The following is a 21,779-nucleotide window of genomic DNA, read 5'->3' on the forward strand; positions in this document are numbered from 1 at the left end:
AGCCTCTTGAATCACTTCATGATGATTGGTGTGAGTGCGACGGTACGGTAGTCGTTGAGGCAGGACACTGAAGACTTCTTTGGCATGGGGATGATGGTGGTGGCCTTGAAGCACGTTGGAACAACGGCGCTGCTCAGAGAGATGTTGAAGATGTCGGTACGAACATCTGCTAGCTGGTCTGCACATCCTCTGAGCACTCTGCCAGGAATGTTGTCTGGTCCAGCAGCCTTCCGTGGGTTGACTCTACATAGAGTTTTCCTCACATCCGCCGTGGTAAGACAGAGCACCTGGTCGTTGGGAGGAGGGGTGGTCTTCCTCGCCACCACGTCATTCTGCACTTCAAACCGAGCGTAGAAGTCGTTCAGCGCATCTGGAAGGGAGGCATCTTTGTCACAGGCAACTGATGTTGTCCTGTAGTTGGTGATGGCCTGGATGCCCTGCCACATGCGCCGCGTGTCACCGCTGTCCTGGAAGTGACTGTGGATTCTCTGGGTGTGTGCGCGCTTTGCCTCTCTGATGGCCCGGGACAGTTTGGTCCTAGCTGTTCTTAGGGCTGCCTTATCGCCTGCTCTGAAGGCAGAGTCTTGGGTCCTCAGCAGCGTGCGCACCTCCGCAGTCATCCACGGCTTCTGGTTGGAGCGTGTGGTGATGGTCTTGGAGAAAGTGACATCATCAATGCACTTGCTGATGTAGCTGGTCACTGATGCTGTGTATACCTCCAAGTTGGTAGAATCGCCAACGATCGTCGGAAGAGGTTCAACACATGGCAGAGCGGTGTGCTTACAACAACTTGGCTCTCAACACTCAAAAGACTAAGGAGCTCATTGTGGACCACCGGAGGACAAGGAGACAGCTTTGTCAACGGGGCTGAAGTAGAGCTCGTGTCCAGCTTCAAGTTCCTGGGTGTTCACATCCACTGTCATCAAGAAAGCACATCAGCGCCTTTACTTTCTTAGGAGACTAAGGGATGTGTACCTGTCTTCTCAGATTCTGGCGAACTTTTACTGCTGCACCATTGAAAGCATCCTAACAAACTGCATCACAGTGTAGTTTGGTAACTGCACTGTTTCGGATCAGAAAGTCCTCCAGCAAGTGGTCAAAACAACCCATCACATCACTGGAGCCCAACTTCCCTCTATCTGGGATATTCATCATAAACGCTGCTTATGAAGGATGAGAAGTATCATCAGTGACACCTCTCAACCCAACCACAAACTGTTTACTCCTCTTCCATCTGGAAAACGCTACAGGAGTCTCTGCTGACTCAGAAACAGCTTTTTTCCTTCAACTGTCAGCCAGCTGAACACAGAACACAAAAACAATATGTAACCTTTTTTTTTTTTTTTTTTTAAATTCTATCATACCACTTGCACTGTTTACTATATACTGTACTTCTATTATAATTTAATCAATGCACCTGTCTCTTTAACATGCTGTTTACACTGTATATTATCTTTAACTGTAACAGTCATTTCCCATTTCTACTTCACTCAGTACCAAAGCACCTTCTGTATGTACTATTACTTATTTGCACTGATCTACCATCTGAATCTTAAGCGTGCACTTTAACAAGTTTATAATACACACACACACATCCAATATATATATATATATATATATATATATATATATATATATATATATATATATGCACAATGACAATAAAGTTTAATCTAATATTATTATTATAATATTATTAACATGTCTTACTCAGTTTTGCTTCTCAAGTAAATTCATTTTTTTTAAGGATGTTTAGATATTTTTATTGGAAAACAAGACAAAAATACTGTTTTGCAGTGTTGTCATTCTATTATGAGTGCAAATAGAAAAGTAGCACAGAACATTTGCAGCCTTGTCATGCTGATGTGGATTACGTTGGTTCTTCCTGTCACTTAGGTGCATGGTCTTCTTTGCAATCCAAGACACATTTTGTCTTAGCCGTGAGCTTGCCCTGCAAAATAGGAATAATGACCATTGTCAATGCCAAGTCTGACACAGGTAAGCACCTTTGAGCCTCTTACAGGTTTATGGGATGCTTTATACATCATATGACACACGACATTTGCAGGATCCACTGAGACGGCATAGTGGTCATGACTTCATATCACAACTGCCTGTTAGAAAAGTGACCAATGAAAGATGCTAATTAGTGGTGCATGATAAGCAAGCGTTACCGTTACTCCATTACCGTTGCTCATACTTTGAGATGGTATTTTTACATTTCTAAACCTACAGGTTAAACTTTAATGTTAAACAAAATAAGGCCTGGCGGATGATACAACAGACAGAAAAATGCCATAGACTTTCATTGAAGGAGGGTCCTGAGCCATATTTATGTATTGGAATATAATAGAGACTTAGAGGGGGTGAACTCTTTTGACTTGGTTCATTGCAACAGCCTAGCATCCACCCAGAACACCCTAGCAACATCTTTGCAACCACCAACAACACCTTATCATTGTGATAGGTAGTGTTAAACTGGCAAGCACTGCTCACATTTTGTTTAGGATATATATAAATCCAGTTGAGGTTGCTACTGCTGTCAATAGAGGTTTGGTTTAATGAGTTGATTTTTTTAATGTCATGTCAGATTTAAGTTAACCAAGAGCTGAGATTTTGACCAAGTTCAGTCCATGACTGCATTTAAAAAAAAAATCATCCCCTTTTTGCCCAATTTGGAATGCCCAATTCCCACTACTTAGTAGGTCCTCATGGTGGCACAGTTACTCACCTCAATCCGGGTGGTGGAGGACAAGTCTCAGTTGCCTCCGCTTCTGAGACCACCAAGACCGCTTATCACGTGGCTCGTTGTGCATGACATAGCGGAGACTCTGCATGTGGAGGCTCATGCTACTCTCCAAGATCTGCTCACAAATTACCACACGCCCCATTGAGAGCGAGAACCACTAATCGCGACCACAAGGAGGTTACCCCATGTAGCAACTGGGCCAATTTGGTTGCTTAGGAGACCTGGCTGGAGTCACTCAGCACACCCTGGATTCGAACTTGCGACTCCAGGGGTGGTAGTCCGCATCAATATTCACTGAGCTACTCAGGCTCCCATGACTGCATTTCAAGACCATTTGAAAACAGCCTCCACTGAGTAAGGGTCAGAAAACTAGGTAAAAAATTCTTCAGTCATACCAGACTTTCCCTCAAATTACAATTTTTCACTCCATGCAATAGCTAGATCTAATGTATTGTGATATCCAAGCAGCTCATTGGGGAGAAAGTGAAAGAATTGTAGGAATGACCCCTCAGCACAGTTTCCTTTCAGCTTAGTTCCACTGACACACCACTTTCTCTGCTATGATGTACGGTTTGTTGCTGTACTGTGGGAGAGGTCTCTGTGTGGGTGCATTCACCATGGAAATGGTTACTGTTTGCAGGATGCAAATTAAGCCTCTTCGTGATGAATATGCTTTTTTCTAGCCTCTCAAGTTGTTTATAATTTTCAAAGTGTTTTTCTGATGCAGTAATTCATATGGATTGTGTTCAGCATTCTGGGTTACTGGGGAGCAATAGGTTTGATAGTGTTGCTTGTAAACAGGGTCCAGAATTAAATATACTGGCCATACATATTTCTTACAGAATTCTAAAAATATTTGTATTGCTTTGACAATGAGATTATTTTGCTGTTTTTTCCTTGCATATATTGCTATTCCTAAATAAAGTTAACTGATTGTATTTACTCGCCAAAGCTCATGACTCCAGGGGTGGTAGTCAGCGTCAATACTCGTTGAGCTACCCAGGTCCCCAAGCTTGGTTACTTTTAGTAAAAAAATAAAGTTTTCTTTATAAACACTATTTAATTGTAAAATCTAAACTTTCATTTTATGTATTTTTAAATGGTAACATTTTTTATAGACTTTATATAATCTATACAGAGCAGTAAAATGTAAGCACCATGCTATATGAGGGGAAGATGCTTAAAAATGTACCCAAACAATGGTGTAAACAAAGGTATCTAAAGTTTTGTTTATGGAATAAACATTCATTATATACAGTATGCTGATTGGTCATATAGTATTTCTCGGTCTGTACCCAGTATGCTTCATCCTTCTTAGAACACTCTCCAATACCATGTAGAATCCATTTTCAAAACTCTTTTGGAAGACTTATTATGTAGCTGTATTTTGTATTTTAATGTTGTGTGTGTTACATGTGTGACCCATAGCCATGCAGCAGGTGCTGGATAATCTCAAGGAGCTGCCTCCTTCAACAGGAGCCAAAGACATCGACCTCATCTTCCTCCGTGGCATCATGGAAAGCCCCATAGTTCGTTCCCTAGCTAAGGTATTTGCTAACTCCCCATTATCTCTCTGTTTGTCCCCTCCATTAGCTTTATGTTAGAGCAGTTTACTTGGAAATCACAGTCTTTAGGGCATTGATTCTCAACTGGTAGATTGCCACACCCAAAAATCAAACCAAACAAAAACAAATGCTAAATGCATGTAGAAGTAGTAGAAGCTAGCCAAATTGGGCAGGTGAAAACATGGATGGATTGTGTGACTCATCCTTGAAAACCACAAACAAAACTAAGCATGGTAAAAGAAACTATTACCCAGTCTACATTAAATATGATTTCATGGTTTACTCAATACCTTCTGCTGTTCTTTATACATTAAAAATTGTCATGTTTTGTCATGTTAATAATTTTACATTTCATTGTGCCTGTGCATGTTTGTTTGTTTACTTTACACTATTTTGGTACTGTTTTAAGTTGCCACTCATAATGTACAATGTGGGTCCTGCAACAAAACCAGTTGAGAATAGAGGTGGACTAACTGTGAATTTGGAGATTGCGATAACTAAGGTGGTGTGAAAGGCTTAATATTTTTTTACATTAAAAAAGTTTATTTTAAAAACATAGTCTTTACTTACTATTACTGGCACTGATATAGAGGCTACAAGAGTCCCAAATTAATAAAACCCCAGATGCAGTTTATTGTTCAACCAAAATCCCAATAATAACTCCACCCACGGGCCTGACTTCACTTTTCTTAGATGAGTTCACATTTACTATATAGCCTGCAGGACTTTTAACTATAAACAAGTCCCAGGGACTCTTATTTTGAAATGGAGGCTTGGCCCCATATAATGCTCTATATTAAGTATTAAACAAATGAAGTTTTTATAGCCTATATATTCACCAAATGAAGGTTTATAGAGAGAGAGCGAGAGAGAGAGAGATGTTTATTATTATTATTATTCACAATATAAGTTGGAGATAAAGTGTGCCTCCTGGGGTGGGGGGTTTCCATATATAATTTTTCTTTTCAGGCCCTCGCTTTAATTTAGTACACTAATCTAATCAAAATATACATTAAAGTGAGGATAAAAAAATTTGAAAAAAAATGGTCAATAATAAAAGATGATCTAGATATAGCAAAGTTAGTTTTAGTTATATTTCTATAGGCTGCTCTTATACTGTAGAATCAAGCCGTTCTAACTGTAGGATCATTCAGGGTCTGCCAAAGAGGAAGACTGAGAAACTATCGTCAAACTTTTTGACGATAATAGATTGTACCAAAAAGCAGCTATTGGCAACAATTAATCTATAAAAATGATATATCGGTTTCTTTCTGTAATTGAGAACTACAACTTTAGATGTCAGTTAATTAGCTTCAGACTTACGTTCCTCCAATGTCAGTATTATTACTAGTTTTACATATAAGAGAGTTTTTATCTGGAGTATGAACAAATCCCTGTTCACATGGCTCGCAGCTTGTGTGGCTAGGGGTTGTATGCCATGCCAGAGGTTTTCTCACTTTTGTGAGAAGAATACAGTCCATGTCACAGTCTGTTGATTTTATAGTAAGAGTTATTCCACCTCAGACTGGCAGTTTCATCTACTAAAACAGTTCAGTTTGTCTGCCAGGTATATTGCTGTGTGAACACGGTTTAGTCAATCTTAATGTAATCCATTAATCTGTCTCTTGGCAAGATACTTAAGCAATTTGTCCCCACCCACCCTCTCTCAGGCTCACGAGCGATTGGAGGACGTTAAGCTGGAGGCAGTGCAGAGTAATAACGTGGAACTTGTGAGCGAGATCATGTCGGATATGAGTAGTCTGATCAGTCATGATGAAAGCGCAGCAGATCTCTGCAAGATCCTCAAAGAACCGCACTTCCAGGTACCACAACTTTGTGTCTGACTAGTTATAATCACTAACAAAAATACACTTTATGGTATACTGCAAAATGTACAAGATCTGATTTAATCTGTAACTGATCATATTTTGTAATGTGTGTAAAGTTGAATTATTGCTGTGTCTCTGTGTCTCTTAAAAAAGGAAAATACATGTAATCGAACTTTGATTCTCTGGGTTTATTAAACAGTGGGGTTCAAATGAAATCTTAGATTCCAAATCTAATTTGGTAAGTATCTAATCTAAGTTTTAGGACTTAAAAAAATGCATGAGTAATATTTAAGTTTCTGAGATATTTGTAGGTCACCATTAAAGGAATAGTTCACTCAAAAATGAATATTTGCTGATAATTTACTCACCCTTAGGCCATCCAAGATGTATCTGACCTTCCTCCTTCATCAGTACAGAATTTAAGATTTTTAGGATTTCATTTCAGGCCTCCTCAATGCAAGTGAATGTACTCCATATTTAGGGTTCATCAAAATAATGCACACGACTCCAGTCGACAAATACAGTTCTTCTGAACCCAAACGATTGATTATTTTTAGAAACAAAACTATAATTATATTTTTTTTAACAACAAATGTTTGCTTCCATACATCTCTGTAATGCATGCTCATGAGAGGCATGACGTAATCTTGTCAGTAAAGTCACGAATGAAGTCCTTGTCAGCTCGAGTGCAAAAATGGATCATACCAATTATGAAATTCATTCATTAATTTGTAAATTCAATTTTTCTCTCATTGGTATGTCGGTAATTTAATTGATGAAATTAACTCATTAATTTTGAAAAATGCAAATTAGAGGAATTCTAAACACCATTGTATATATAATCTCTTGTAGTTTTATTTTTTTTTTTTGTTGTAATGTCTTTTTTTTTTAGTCCTTGTTAGAAGCTCACGACAAGGTGGCCTCAAAGTCATATGAAGCTCCTCCCACTAGCACCAACTCCACCAGCATGGCCAACCTATCCCTCATGCCAGCTGACACTGTTCGTATGATCAGCATCCAGAAGAAGGCTGGAGAGCCTCTGGTGAGTGAGCATTCAGATATTCTCAAATTCAGAGGATTCTTGCCCGTAATATTTCACCTCTGTAAGAATAGACTAAACTTACACTAATTAGAAACTGTTTCACTAAAGGGATAGTTCACCCAAATATAAAAACTCTCACAACATTTACTCATCTTCATTTCATCAAGATGTGTATTTTCTGACTTTCTTTCTTCACCAGAACACATTTGAAGGAAAAATTTAAAATGGCTCAGCTCAGTAGGTCCTAAAAATGCAAGTGGATAATGATCCAACTTTTAAAGTTCCAAAAATCACAGACAGTCAGCATAAACATCATCCACACGACTCCAACGATTAAATTTATGTCTTTTATAGCGATATGATCGCCTTTGGTGTGAAAAAGATCAATATATAATGACTTTTTAACAATAATCCATCGCTTACGGTCAGCAGCAGTATGTGTGTGTGACGTAATTGCATTGGCATGTTCACCTGAGAACTGACGCACATGCGAAACACCCGGAAGAGCAGCTCTGTTTACAACTGAGTAGGAGGAACACTGTACAGAAGCTTCATTGGTTTTGGTTTAGATCAGTATTTGTATCTGTTTGTTTACTCAAAATTGTGCATTTGTGTGCTTGTCCTGGATGTCTCAACCGAGAGAAGAACGTGAGATTACGCCAGTAACATGCCAATGTGATTATGACACATGAGAGACCATGTGAACTCAGCGCTCTTGTAACTGCATTAACGGCTGTTGACCGGAAGTAGTGGTTTATAATAAAAAAGTACTTAAATATTGATCTTTTTCAATATTTCACTGGAAATTTGGGTTCCAGTGAGGCACTTACAATAGAAGTGAATGGTGCGAATCTGTGAATATTAAAATACTCACACTTTTAAAAGTATAGCCACAAGACAAACATTATGCATGTTAAAATGATTTTAGTGTGATAAAATCACTAACTAACCTTTTCTTTGTAAAGTTATTGCCAATTTTACAACTTTGTATAACACTGTAAACCCTAAAACAATGATTAAAACAACTTTACAGCTCAATTAATATGCCTGTTTTTAAAGGAGAATTAATGTAAGGGATTTTATAAAATTATAAGATAAAATTTCTGCCTTTAAACCCTCCAAAATGTGTCCCCCATTCACTTTCATTTTAAGTACCTCACTGTAACCTATATTTTTGCTTATTTATTTTAATAAAAGGAGGTATGAGTCTAAATTAATTCAAGTTTGTGGTAATCAACATTATGCAACAAATGATGTTGATTTGAGCTTAACTTGTCTTAAGCTTGAACCAGGAATATTCCTATAACTACTCAGTTGCATTTTAGAGCCAGGACATTTTTGGCTGTCTGGGTTTAATAATCTCTGCTTCATTAAAGGTCAAGTGTGTAATTGCAGAGTCAACTATAAGAAACCAATTGATAAGGGGGCCTGGGTAGCTCAGTGGTAAAGACACTGGCTACCACCCCTGAAGTTCGCTATTTCGAATCCCAGTGTGTGCCGAGTCTCTCCAGCCAGGTCTGCTAAGCAACCAAATTGGCCCAGTTACTAGTGAGGGTAGAGTCTCAGTTGGGCACGTGGTGAGTTGAGCATGGATGCTGTGGTGGATGACGAGAAGCCTCCACACGCACTATGTCTCTGTGGCAAAGCGCTAAACAAGCCACGTGATAAGATGCGCAGGTTGACGGTCTCAGACATGGCGGCAGGTGGGATTCGTCCTCTGCCACCCAGATTGAGGCGAGCCATTATGTGACCACGAGGACTTAAAAAGCACATTGGGAATTGGGCATTCCAAATTGGAATAGAAAATACCCCCCCCCCAAAAAAAATAAACATTGCTCTTTTTGTTTGAGCATCACAACCACCACAACACAACAGCATCAACTCTTATCAATGGTGTCAGTTTGGTGTGGGAAAATTATGGATTCAAAAGTGTTTATTAAATTATTGTAGCATCAAAAATTTAGTTTAAAGCATGTGAATATAGGTAGACTACATATTATTTATTATACATGTTGCTTGCATTGCAGGCAGAAAATAAATGAGTAAATTACTGTTCACTTGCTCTTGCTCTCACTTAAAGAGTTATACATAAATATGTTTGCATACATTTGACGCTCTGTGCTGGAAAAGATATCGGCAAATTAATTAATAACTACTCGCCAGAATAACACAAAATTAGTGTAGTTTTTAAAGGCTTTACAAACATATAGGCAATATAAGCATCTCTTATCAATTGCTTCATTCAGGTTTCAGTTCAAGTATTCAGTTTCCACAATTTATGAAATATGATTATTTACTCTACACAAACTGTCAAACATACGGTCAAATCATTGTGCTGATCGGAAATTTCTCAAGTAGAATACAAAACATATTATTTAACTCGCATATTAAATTAATATGTGAAGTGAAATAAGGCGAAAGAAAAGCGAAAAAAGCTTTTCAAGTTTATAAGCTGTAAACAGATATATTTGGTCACGTTTTGCTTGTAACTTCATGAAACACAAACAGAATCCTAAAAAAAACAAACAGCAGATGCTCCCAATTGAGACAATTGCTTTAATGGTTCTGAGTCCAAATACAATGTAAAATAATGCATTGATATTAAAATAAACTTGGATAAAGTGTGACACAACATCAGATATCCTTGTTATTATCCTGGGGGCGGTAGACCAATCACAGCTGATATGGTCTGCGTTGTCGCAATGCACAGTATCATTTTTGAAGAGGTGCATGTCAGGCTTTGGTGTTGGCAACGCCGTAACTACACATAGCCTATGCCTTAGGTTTGACGCAGAAGTATAAATTGGCCTTAAGACTTCAGAAAACCAGTTTGCAACAGATCTGTGTCTATACAAGGTCTTGGCTGAATGATGTGTGACTGCAGTATACGGCAGTCTTTTAACACCTAATTAAATGTGTAATTCATGAGCTATGAATATTTGAATATATAATATATGAATATACCAAGTATGTTGGTATCTCTGAGATTCATGGCGTAGTCCCTTTTAGGGTGTAACATTCCGGGTGGAGGAGGGAGACCTTGTCATCGCACGTGTTATGCACGGCAGCATGATTGACAGGCAGGGGATGCTACACGCAGGTGATGTCATCCGGGAGGTGAATGGCCGAGAGGTAGGCAAAGAACCCATGGCGTTACAGCACATGCTGAGAGACTGCAACGGAAGCATCACCCTCAAAATCCTGCCCAGCTACAGGGATACACCCCCACCCACACAGGTCAGCACACCACAGATTATTTACACCAATTCCAATAAAACTAAATGACTTGGTAAATATATAATATAAAGCTAGTATAATATAAATTAGCTACTTTTAAACCCATCAGATTCATGGTTAAGTTCTGCGGTTATATGCCAGATTTCCTATGTGAGTGTGTCTCCTGTCAATGGGTAGAAGGTTACATCATCCTCATTTGAACTGCTAATACCACTTTAGACTGACTGTCCTAATAATGACAATGAGAATACACCACTTAGCTTAACCAGTGAGGTAAATTCAACCTGTTCCCATAGTCCTGATTTTAGTGCTATGAGATGTGGAGTACACTACAGTCATCGTATTGCACTTAACAGGGTTGTGTAGCAGAGCTGTGTAATGATTCAACCCTTCAAGAGGAAGTGGGAAAGACATGACCTTAGGGTGACTCAGAATGCCACTGGGCAGAAACCGAGCATGTTATCCCTATTAATAATATGACCTGTGCCAAGTAGGGCAGATGGGAGGAGACTGAGACACACACACTTGCATTTAATTATGTTCTACTTTAAGGAAGGGGATCTGGACCTGGAGAGAAATAGGTTAGATCCTAGAAAGTTCTTTTAAAAATATGACACCTCAGATTATTAAATTTGCACACCATTTTTGCCAAATAAAAAAGTTTTACATATAAAGACATGAATAGCATTTTTGTTGAAAATGATGTACACTCGCATGAGATGAAAACTCAGTATCAGTAATCCAGTAAAAGCTGATTAAAGGAATATTTTGAGTTGTACTTTTTATTAAAAAAAAAAATTATAATAATTTTGACTCGTCCCTCCTTTTCTTTTAAAAAAGAAAAATATTAGGTTACAGTGAGGCACTTACAATGTGAGTGATTGTGGCCAATTCCTGGAGAGTTTAAACAGAAATGTGAAGCTTAGAATTTATTTAAAGCATTTACATTAATTGTATATTGTACAAAAACTCTTGTATCATTTGACCTGTAAAGTTGGCTAAATCATAATTTTTACAGTCATTTTAGGGTTTTAGGGTTTGTTGACATTATATGTAGTGGCAATGAAGTTGTAATTTTTTTTATAACTTTACACAGAAAGTGTTAGTTAGTGATTTTATCACACTAAAATCATGTTAACATGCATAATGTTTGTCTTGTGGCTATACTATACTTTTAAAAGTGAGTAATTTAATGCTCAGAAATTGGCCCCCATTCACTTTCATTTTCAGTGCCTCACTGTTACCCAGATGTTTCCTTCTTTTTTTTTTTTTTTTTAAGAAAAGGAGGGACAAGTCCAAAACAAAATTTTGTAGTAATCAATATCATGCCACAAATGCTGCCGATTAAGCTTACCTTGTATTGAACCCGGAATATTCCTGTAATTTTACATGGAGCGGGTCGCCCCCTCATGTGAGCTGCCATGTTGACAGCACATGACAACTTGTGTCATGCAATTGACAGTTACTACTGTCTTTAGGAGTTCAACTTTTTTAATGAGGAAATGAGTGCACCTTTAAGAACCAAGAGCCAGAGACATTTTCATTTGACAAATGACAGGTACAGTATAATCTGGAGTATTTGTGATACAAAGAAATGGCAGGTCCGCATATGAACAAAGAAAGTCGCTGGTTTGAATTGGTGTCTGCATGGACATCAGCCCACTTGGCTAAGTGTTTCCATCCTTTGAATCAGTTCCAAAATCACCCGACAATCATTATCTGTTTTTCAGATCATTTTTGGGGTATTTGAGTACATTTTGTGTAAAATAAGTGTTTACAGGATTTCAACAAGTGTTATCATCTGGTCTGTTCTCAAGGTATTAATTAGCATTAGTCATCGAAAAACTTATATCAGCAGAGACTGTTTGCAGAGATGGGCCACTTCTACTAAAATTAATGGGAGAAAGTGTAACGCCAAACCAAGGAGCTCTAAGCGCCAACGGTCAATGGATGTAGAAAGGAAGTCCTGCCTTCCATCACCTTTTAGATACAGACACCGCCTGTCAATCAGCTAAAGAATGTGCAAGCACTTTAGCTGTACAAGCATGGAAAATTGTGTTTTTAGCATAATATGAGGTAAAGAAGCACAATTTATGATTCCAGTTTTGTCAGATTTGACTGCTTATTTGAAATATGTTTTTTGATCATAAAAACATATTTCAAAGATTGAAAATATGGTTGTTGAGATTTCGGCGTTCCTGCATTCAAGTAGATAGGAGCTGCACTACACTGAGCGTTCCAAAGTGGACAGTGGACTGACTTGCTAGAAAGACTTTGATATCGGTTAATTACTAGTTTAAATTCTCATCCAAATACATTTAGGTCCCCAAACAGTGCTGCTGCACATTATCCCTGTTACCATTTTTCCTATTTTTGAGAGCATACCAGCAAGCAAGAGTATGTCCTTAACCCACTTTCCTTGAATAAATAATATGTGAAAAGAAAAATTGCTTTGCACAGAGCTAAAATTGGGGGCAAGGGTTTACAGGGTTCCATGCCACATGCCAAACCTAAAATGTTCTCTTTTTTTAGTTGGGAACTTTACTCAGTGCTTTGGAATGTACTGAGCATGACCGCTGTATGTTTACAGTTGGGTCCTCCTCACTGATAAAGGTCCACCAGGATCCATAAATATTTCATGTGAAAACATACTGTTGCCTCCATTGAGAAGTCCACTGTAGCCGTCAAGGTGTTGGTTGGCTGCTACTCGGATTTTTATAATAAGAAAATTGTAAATAATTAGGAAAAGTGTTGGCTACAATGGAGTTTACATACAATACTAAAAATGAAAGGTAACAGTTTATGCTTTAAAGAGGAATAGTCTCCAGTGTTGCTCAACACTTAGAGAAGAACAAACAGATGCCAGTCAATATTTATTTAATCTGTGGCACATGCTTTATTTTAGTCACCCTTAAAGATAGTGTCTAATTTTTTATAAAATGTGTTATTATATCAGCTTCCCTAAATGCATAACTGATTATAGAGAATTCCTTTTGCCAGAGAGCTATGGCATTATGCTTTGTTATTTTTATTTTTTTTTAAATTATCAGCTTGAAGGATTCACTTGACAATAAGAAGGAATAACTCACTCTTTGACCTTCAGGTGTATCTGAAGCCACATTTCAACTACAATCCTGACACAGATAGCCTAATTCCGTGTAAGGAGGCGGGCTTGGCTTTCTCTAAAGGAGACATTCTTCACATAGTGAACAAGGAGGACCCCAACTGGTGGCAAGTAAGCAGCAAAAGAACCAAGATCATTGTCCAGATCTTGGTTTTGGTCTTTCTTTTAAGTGTTTGACTTATTTATGACATATTGAATCAAGTTGTTAATTTTGTCTTTTAGGCATGTAAAATGAATGGGGGACGAACTGGCCTGATCCCCAGTCAGTTTCTTGAGGAGAAGAGGAAGGCGTTTGTAAGGAGAGACTTGGATGGGTCAGGTACAGTGTGTCAATATAGAGTTTCTGTTAATAGATTGTCACCTTTGCAACCTTTTGTCTTTTGTTTTTATTTTTCATTTTATTTTACAGGTGACGGTCACTTTTCTACTACAACATTTTTAGATATTTTATTTGAGTTTTAGAGGATGCTGGTAATAATTGTCCCCAGTTTTCAGAAGCCATCTAGTTATGAATTACTTTAAATCTCACTGTACATGAGAAGTTACTGTCTGTGTTTTATATTTACAGTAGCAAAAATTTTAATGCAGGATTTGGGGCGATACACAATACAGTACACCTAATATTCAGACATGCACATTGTGCCATAGTTATGGTAAAAAATTGTCTAATTACTGATAAGCTCATTCTGATGCTGCCTTCAAGTGGACCAGGGAAGCTCATACCTCAGAGTCGGGCATTCATTCCTACAACTATACGGCGGCCCAGAATACTCGATTCAGATTGGTCAATGTCGCCATCTAGCAGTCTGTTATTGCTCTGTAACAACCGCAGCTCCACGTATTAGACCATTCATCAGGGGTCTGCAAGCCGTCTCTAATTATAAAAAATAATTTCAACTCAAATAAATGTTTCATGTGCATTTATTTATTTATTTGGCAAGTAGTCTTGCAATAAGATGCATAATGAGCAGTTAGACGTTCATTAATAACACAATTAATACCAACAGAACCAGAGGTGGAACTGTTAAGTGATTTATTTCTTCTCACATAATTACACAATTTCAACGCAAATCCATGTTTCATGTCCATGTATTTATTTATTTTATTAGTAGCCATGTAATAAGCGGGATAATGTACAGTCAGGCAGTTGTTATCACAAAATAAACCCCTTCAGAGTGATTCAAGACCCCTCCGCTACGTGTCTGGGTCCTGATCACCCTGTTGGGGTTTATTGTGCGATAACAACCGGCTGACTGTACATTATAATTGTTTTTTACAAATTATTAAAAAAATGCATGTCATGCATTCAAGTGATAAACAAAATATGGAAGAAGCTAAACTTAAACAAATGCTTAAAATAAACGATGGCAGAAGCTCCTTTTCTATTGTACCAGTGAATAAACCTCCATCACTTATACTGTACATGACATCTGATTTATTAATGCGTGGGATCTAACATATGAATTCATTTGCCTAAACAGTGAAGGGTGAGTCATTAGTTGACTCATATGTATATAACAAATTAAAACGATTGAAATAAAGTGCAGAAGCCCCTTCCAACGTCCCAATACTTGGGTATCATCTACAATTCTGAATTTCCCACTTGTTAATATGACTTTACTTGGTCATTCATGTGCTCAGAACTCATTAATTAGAATTTTTCCGGCTCCACTTGAAGGGCATATAATAATATGTTAACAGTTAATAGTAATAACTTGATACATTGATGTATGCACCAAAGCTATCATTCCTGCTGTGGATTGTGTTCCAGGAATGCTCTGTGGGACATTAACTGGAAAAAAGAAGAAAAAGAAAATGATGTACCTTACAGCAAAGAATGCAGGTTAGAATTACAGGGGCTTTTCAGTTTAGATGAACAAGTTTATGAAGAAAATATTTTTCATGTAAATAAATATTTAAAATTAGAAACAATAAATAAAACAATCAGTTTAAAATAATTTTTAAGTTTAATATGTATTTTAATAGAATTAGATAACTATATTAATATGTAAAAACACAATTATAAAAACATAACAAATATAGAATAAACTTTTATAAATTATATAAAATTATTAACATTTGGTAATTTATTATATTTCGTTATTTTTTAACAATTTATACATATACAGTCATATAAATATTTATTCCTTTATGTAAATAAATTTGAATGCTTTCTATAAATAGAATATACATATTATGTAGAAGAAATTGTTAAAGGTATAGTTCACCCATAAATTTAAATTCAGTCATTGTTTACTCACACCTGTGTTTTTATAACCCCTTATACCATTTATATCATGATATATTTTTTTTCTTTACACAAAGGAAGACTTGACAAAAGAAATTGTGCTCTGTGATGTCATACAATTGCGTATATGGTGACCACCTCTTCAAGGTTCAAAAGGACACAAAAGTATAATTCATAAGTCTAATAACTTATTCCATGAGACTCACAATTGTTCTGCATACAATAAGGTTTGGGGAGAAACCCAAAATCTTAGTGGAAATCTTTACTGAACATTGCTTTTCTGTGCGAGCTAATGAGAGTGCATGAGAGCAACAGAATACAGAAACCCTTCTCGTGAGATGGGGCATTCAAGAGAAAACTTGTTTTGTTTATCTAAAAACAGCTCCACAACAGTGATAGTAACAACAGAACACAAAACAGAGTACAGAATGTCTAAAACATGTCTGAAGAGTCTAAAGTTGAAGAGGTGATGCATTTCTATGTCCAGCCTTATTTGTTTGTAACAGAGTACTCGGAAAACAAACTGAGAGGGATTGATGAGGCTGAAGGCAGCCACAGTCATAATGTGTATTAACCTGACACCAAACGACAGGAGATAAAAGCTATAGTTTCTGTGTTCATCTGTGTTTTTGTCCTTACCAGCCGCGACGAGCGACAGGATGTTTTGTCTGTCCCTTATTTTCTACCCCGTCAGCTGTCAAATCTCTCTCAACAGTATATTGAAGCTGACATCTCACTAGCCATTTAAAAACTACTTGAAGATCTCAATCTCTTCTGGCAGAGATCTGTCACACACACCGGTTCAGAATGGAGAAGAGGTGTCACAAACCAGTGATTCAAGCAAGTAATCCTGGACATAGATATGCATCGCTTCAACTACAAACACTTCAGACATGTTTTATATGTTCTGTTCTCTGGTTTGAGTGCAGTTGTGTTGTGTTCTGTTGTTGCGATCACTATGGCGGACCTGTTTTTAGATAAACTAAACAAGTTTTCACTTGAACGCCCCATCTTGCGAGCATGGTAATGAATTCTGTTGCTCTTGTGCACTCTTATTGACGCGCACAGGAAAGTAATGGTCTGTGAAGATTTTCATTAAAAGAATACGTTAGGTTTTGTTTGTTTCTCATCAAACCTTATCATATGCCTTAAGAACAAGGTATAACTCGCATACAATAATTTGTTAGACATCTGAATTATAATTTTGTGTGCATTTGAAGCTTGAAGAGGTGGTCACCATAAAATTCCATTGTATGACATCACTGAGCACACCATTATTTTCACAATTTCTCACTTTGTGTTAAGAAAAAGGAAGTAAGTCATATGGGGTTATGAAAACACAGGGGTGAATAAACAATGACTGAATTTTTATTTTTGGGTGAACTATCCCTTTAATTATTATATTTAGATTTAACTGAATTATTAAGTTATTAATATAATTAATAACTTTATGTGTATATATATATATATATATATATATATATATACACACACACACACACACACACACACATAAAGTTATTAATATAATTAATAACTTAATAATTAATAAATAATTAACTTAAAAAATATATATATATATATATATATATATATATATATATATATATAGTGGCTGACTGTGGCTTTAGTATTATAAACAAACATTTAAATGTAAATTAAAATTACATTAAATATTTTACCATAATTAAATTAATATAAACATTGTTTAAATTTTATTTTATTCATATTAGTTTTCAGTTATTATTTAATTGTTTTATTTTTTGTATTTTCTCCCCAATTCCCAATGCACTCTAAGTCCTTGTGGTGGCATAGTGACTCGCCTAAATCCGGGTGGCGGAGGACAAACTCAGTTGCCTCCGCGTCTGAGACCATCAGTCCACGCATCTTATCAAGTGGATTGTTGAGCATGTTACCGTGGAGACATAGCGTGTGGAGGCTTCACGCTATTCTCTGCGGCATCCACGCACAACTCGCCACACGCCCCACCAAGAGTGAGAACCACACATTATAGTGACCATGAGGAGGTTACCCCATGTGACTCTATTCTCCCTAGCAACTGGGCCAATTTGGTTGCTTTGGAGACCTGGCTGGAGTCACTCAGCACACCCTGGATTCAAACTTGCAACTCCAGGGGTGCTAGTCAGCGTCAATACTCACTGAGCTACCCAGGCCCCGAATTGTTTTATATTTAATTAGTAATCTGTTAATAACTAAATATGTATTAATGTGAGTATTATTTCCAAACTTGCTAAACTTTTCTCTTTCTTTGGTAGAATTTGATCGGCATGAGTTACAGATTTATGAGGAAGTAGCAAAGATGCCTCCGTTCCGGAGAAAAACTCTGGTCCTGATAGGTGCCCAAGGTGTGGGACGCCGAAGCCTCAAGAATCGTCTGACAGTGTTAAACCCATTATGCTATGGAACTACTGTACCCTGTGAGTTTAAAACATGTCTATAAATAACACTTTACCAGCTTCAAGTTAGCTGCCACATTTGTAATTTTACCATAATTTAATCTCTCGTCTCAGTCACTTCTCGCCATCCACGTGATGATGAAAAGGTTGGCCAGTCGTACTGCTTTGTGTCCAGGGAGGAGATGGAGGCAGATATTAAGGCGAGTCGCTATCTTGAGCATGGAGAGTACGACGGCAATCTGTATGGAACCAAAATCGATTCTATCCATGAAGTCGTTCGCACAGGCCGCACCTGTATACTGGACGTCAACCCACAGGCGAGTATTTCTGTTAATGACATTTTCAAGTGAGGTTCAGTACAGTGAGGTCCAAAAGTCTGAGACAACTAGTTGAAATTGAACTTCCTTCAATTTTGCATTGTTTGACTTTTCTTAGATTATTCGGTGCAAATTGTGTTATCAGCATGACAGTTTGAGTGGAAAGTTGAACTGAAAATAATTTTATTGTATTTTCCTAAATTCAAAAACTGTATATTTCCAGGTGTAAATTAGACCTTAAATCCCATTGGTCTGACTTTTAGACCTTACTGTGTCTAAAGTGACTAATAGTCTATTCAAATAAAAAATATATATAACAAATTAAAACAATTAGTTAATGGTAAATTATGTATTAATAACAATGTTATAAATGTGATATAATATGTACTGTAGATGAAATATATGGTCAATAATACCACAGCTCTTCACAGTGGTTGTGGATGGCAGTTGATGATGAAAATATTCAAGTTATTTTATTAACATGTTCTTTACAGGCTCTGAAGATGCTGAAGACTTCCGAATTTATACCATTCGTGGTCTTCATCGCTGCTCCAGAACTGGATACACTACGGGCCATGCACAAAGCTGTGGTGGATGCTGGGATCACAACCAAAGTTCTGACGGTCAGTCTCATTTCTGTCTTCACCCAGTTCAAGTACTCCACTCAATAAAGTAGTTCAGACATGACGTCAGTTCGTAGGCTGACGCGGAAGGCTAAGTCTCTATGCATTCCCTCGGGAGATTTGAGGAGGGGAAAATGGGTTTTTCGGCATTTTCAGTGTAAGAGGAAAATAATGTCTGTGGGAAAATAACATGTATTCAGTATGTTAAATAAACATATATTAAGATATATTCATATATTCTATTAATTTCTTAATTCTATAAAAATTTTCATATTTGAAAATAGCAGCAAAAACTGCACACTAAAAAGTTGTTGTGTGCAGAACAAGGATGTGAGTTTATGTACCTGATGAATAACGTGCAATTCATTGGATAACTAGTATAGTGCTTATCTGGCAACTTCTTATGAACGTGCAGTTTTGACGCAAACAGTGGTTTCAAATTCACTTTTGTGGTGTGTATGGATGTAGTTCATGTTGTTAATAATACAATTAAAAAGTAATGTTAACCACATACCTTATTTTACTGAATAAATACAAAAATAAAACACTTCTAACAACCCATTAGAAAAACCTGAGGGAACTTGAAAATGCTCTTGTGTTTTAATATCTACAAACTGAACAGCTCTATAGACACGTCTTCAGAATATATACAGTATACTCTTTCTCCCAATCATACTTCTGTTCTCATCTCTTTCTGTCTCTTAGGAAATGGACCTAAAAAAAACAGTGGACGAAAGTGCCAGGATCAAACGGGCTTACAATCACTACTTTGATTTGACTATAGTTAATGACAATCTGGACAAAGCCTTTGACAAACTGCAGGCAGCTGTGGAGCAGCTGAACACAGAACCTCAGTGGGTCCCTGTCAACTGGGTTTACTGAGTCAAACCACCACCATCTGGAGCATCACTGTCCGGATCATTGGCATTACAGTCACATCAGCATCACTTCCATCATCATCATCATCATCATCATCATGAGATTGACCGATATTGTTTTTTAATGACCAATTCCAATTATTTTTTACATGTCTGATTACTGATATAATTGAAAATCAGGTCAGCATATTTATTTCTGATTTTTAACAAATTATTAAAAACTAAAATCATTAGACTAAAACAATAAAGATATAGTATACATTATGAGTATTTTAATAATAGCAATTGCTATAGAAGTGAGACATTATATTTATGTGAAGTTGTTTTGCAATCTAAATGGTAAAACTTTTTATTTTCATATGTTGTGGGCTGTATTAACTGTTAAGCTAAAAAAATAATTGTGATTCTCACTTGCTAATGAATGGTTAATACTTTAAGTGTTGAGTAATTTATATATATATACACATGTAATAAGTTACTTTACCTCTGAACACCATTATTTCATGTTGAGTGCACATTGATGGATGCCATTCTCTAGAGACCCACCAAATGGTGCCATTTATCGGTAGACCTGATAGTAAAGAACCAATAACCGTATGGGAAGAAAAGTGTGAATATTGGTAAAAACTGTCAAAACTATCAGTCAAATCAATTATCAGTCTATCCCCAATCATCTTTGGCATCAGGACTGCTGGCATCATTTTCATCTCCATCACCATCATGATCATCATAATCGTCATTGGCAGAAGCACTGATTGGTCCGTGGCACAAGTTCACAGTGAACTTCTTGTGCAGCTGCCACTTGCTGGTCCAGGCCAGTTACTATGCAAATGTACACTAGACATCCAGTCATGGACAGACCTAAAGGAAGTGTACTTATTTATTAACGTTTCTTTTCTTCTACAGACTAAGCATACTTCAAGAATGTTACTTGGAGTGAAAATGTTGAAAGAATCAAATAGGAATTTTTGGAATGAATTGTCATTGTTACTCATTTTCCATACAAGCAGGAGCTGCATTACAGGATTCAAAGCAGGGGGCTGTTTTGTTGCTTTAATTTTTGTGTTAAACACGAAGTGGTTTACAGTGCAGGTTTCATCTCATTTATATTCCTCAATCCTTTAGAAACATGCTCTCATGTAGTTCAGTCACTACAGTATGTCAGTCAATTTGAGCAGCTTTATATTTAAGCCATAAATTATTCATTAGTGTCATCCTCTTCATTTAGTAAATTTTTGTTGAATTCGAGGAACACTAGGTGTAAGATAATTTTAACTTCATATCACTTTTAACAGTTTACTGATGAATTTTATAATCTGCATCATTGTGTTTCTTGACAAAATGTGCAATGTACTAGTACTCATAATCAGCATGGTATTTAGCGTAATGCCTTTAACACTGCCACAAAAAAAATATGTGTCCTTGAGTATTGACTATATCAGCTGTCATGATCACAAGCAACCTGACCTCTCATATTTCTGACTCCTAATTACTTCTAGGCTGTATGTAGTGATGTACCAGAACCCGGCGAAAATACTGTATGTCTATATCCCAGTGTCATTTCCAAACCTGTATACAATTTTTATCCTTTGTGCATATTCACTTAAATTCTATATTTTGCAATACAGAGAGCTGTATTTTCTGATATTAAACAGCAGTCTAATAAAAACATCAAAATTTTGGATCACGTCATTTTTTCTATCACATAAGCAAAAAATATTATTTATGTAGCATGTGCTATACCGTGGTC

The 21,779-nt window shown here is 36.9% G+C and overlaps 1 protein-coding gene across 1 annotated transcript in view; it reads left to right on the forward strand.

Annotated features, from left to right (window-relative positions):
• The window catches only part of pals2a (protein associated with LIN7 2, MAGUK p55 family member a), a 33,976-nt gene extending 12,271 nt beyond the window's left edge, over positions 1–21,705 (forward strand). The window contains exons 2-12 of the mRNA XM_052146889.1: positions 4,178–4,296; positions 5,985–6,137; positions 7,036–7,185; positions 10,195–10,422; positions 13,526–13,657; positions 13,769–13,865; positions 15,318–15,389; positions 18,071–18,232; positions 18,326–18,528; positions 19,023–19,151; positions 19,857–21,705. Of these exons, the coding sequence (XP_052002849.1) occupies positions 4,180–4,296; positions 5,985–6,137; positions 7,036–7,185; positions 10,195–10,422; positions 13,526–13,657; positions 13,769–13,865; positions 15,318–15,389; positions 18,071–18,232; positions 18,326–18,528; positions 19,023–19,151; positions 19,857–20,033 (1,620 nt within the window). The 5' untranslated portion in view covers positions 4,178–4,179 and the 3' untranslated portion in view covers positions 20,034–21,705. The remainder of the gene's footprint in view (positions 1–4,177; positions 4,297–5,984; positions 6,138–7,035; positions 7,186–10,194; positions 10,423–13,525; positions 13,658–13,768; positions 13,866–15,317; positions 15,390–18,070; positions 18,233–18,325; positions 18,529–19,022; positions 19,152–19,856) is intronic.
• The last annotated feature ends 74 nt before the right edge of the window (positions 21,706–21,779 follow it).

The sequence above is a fragment of the Xyrauchen texanus genome, chromosome 17 (genome assembly GCF_025860055.1).
Source record: "Xyrauchen texanus isolate HMW12.3.18 chromosome 17, RBS_HiC_50CHRs, whole genome shotgun sequence".
Lineage (NCBI taxonomy): Eukaryota > Metazoa > Chordata > Actinopteri > Cypriniformes > Catostomidae > Xyrauchen > Xyrauchen texanus.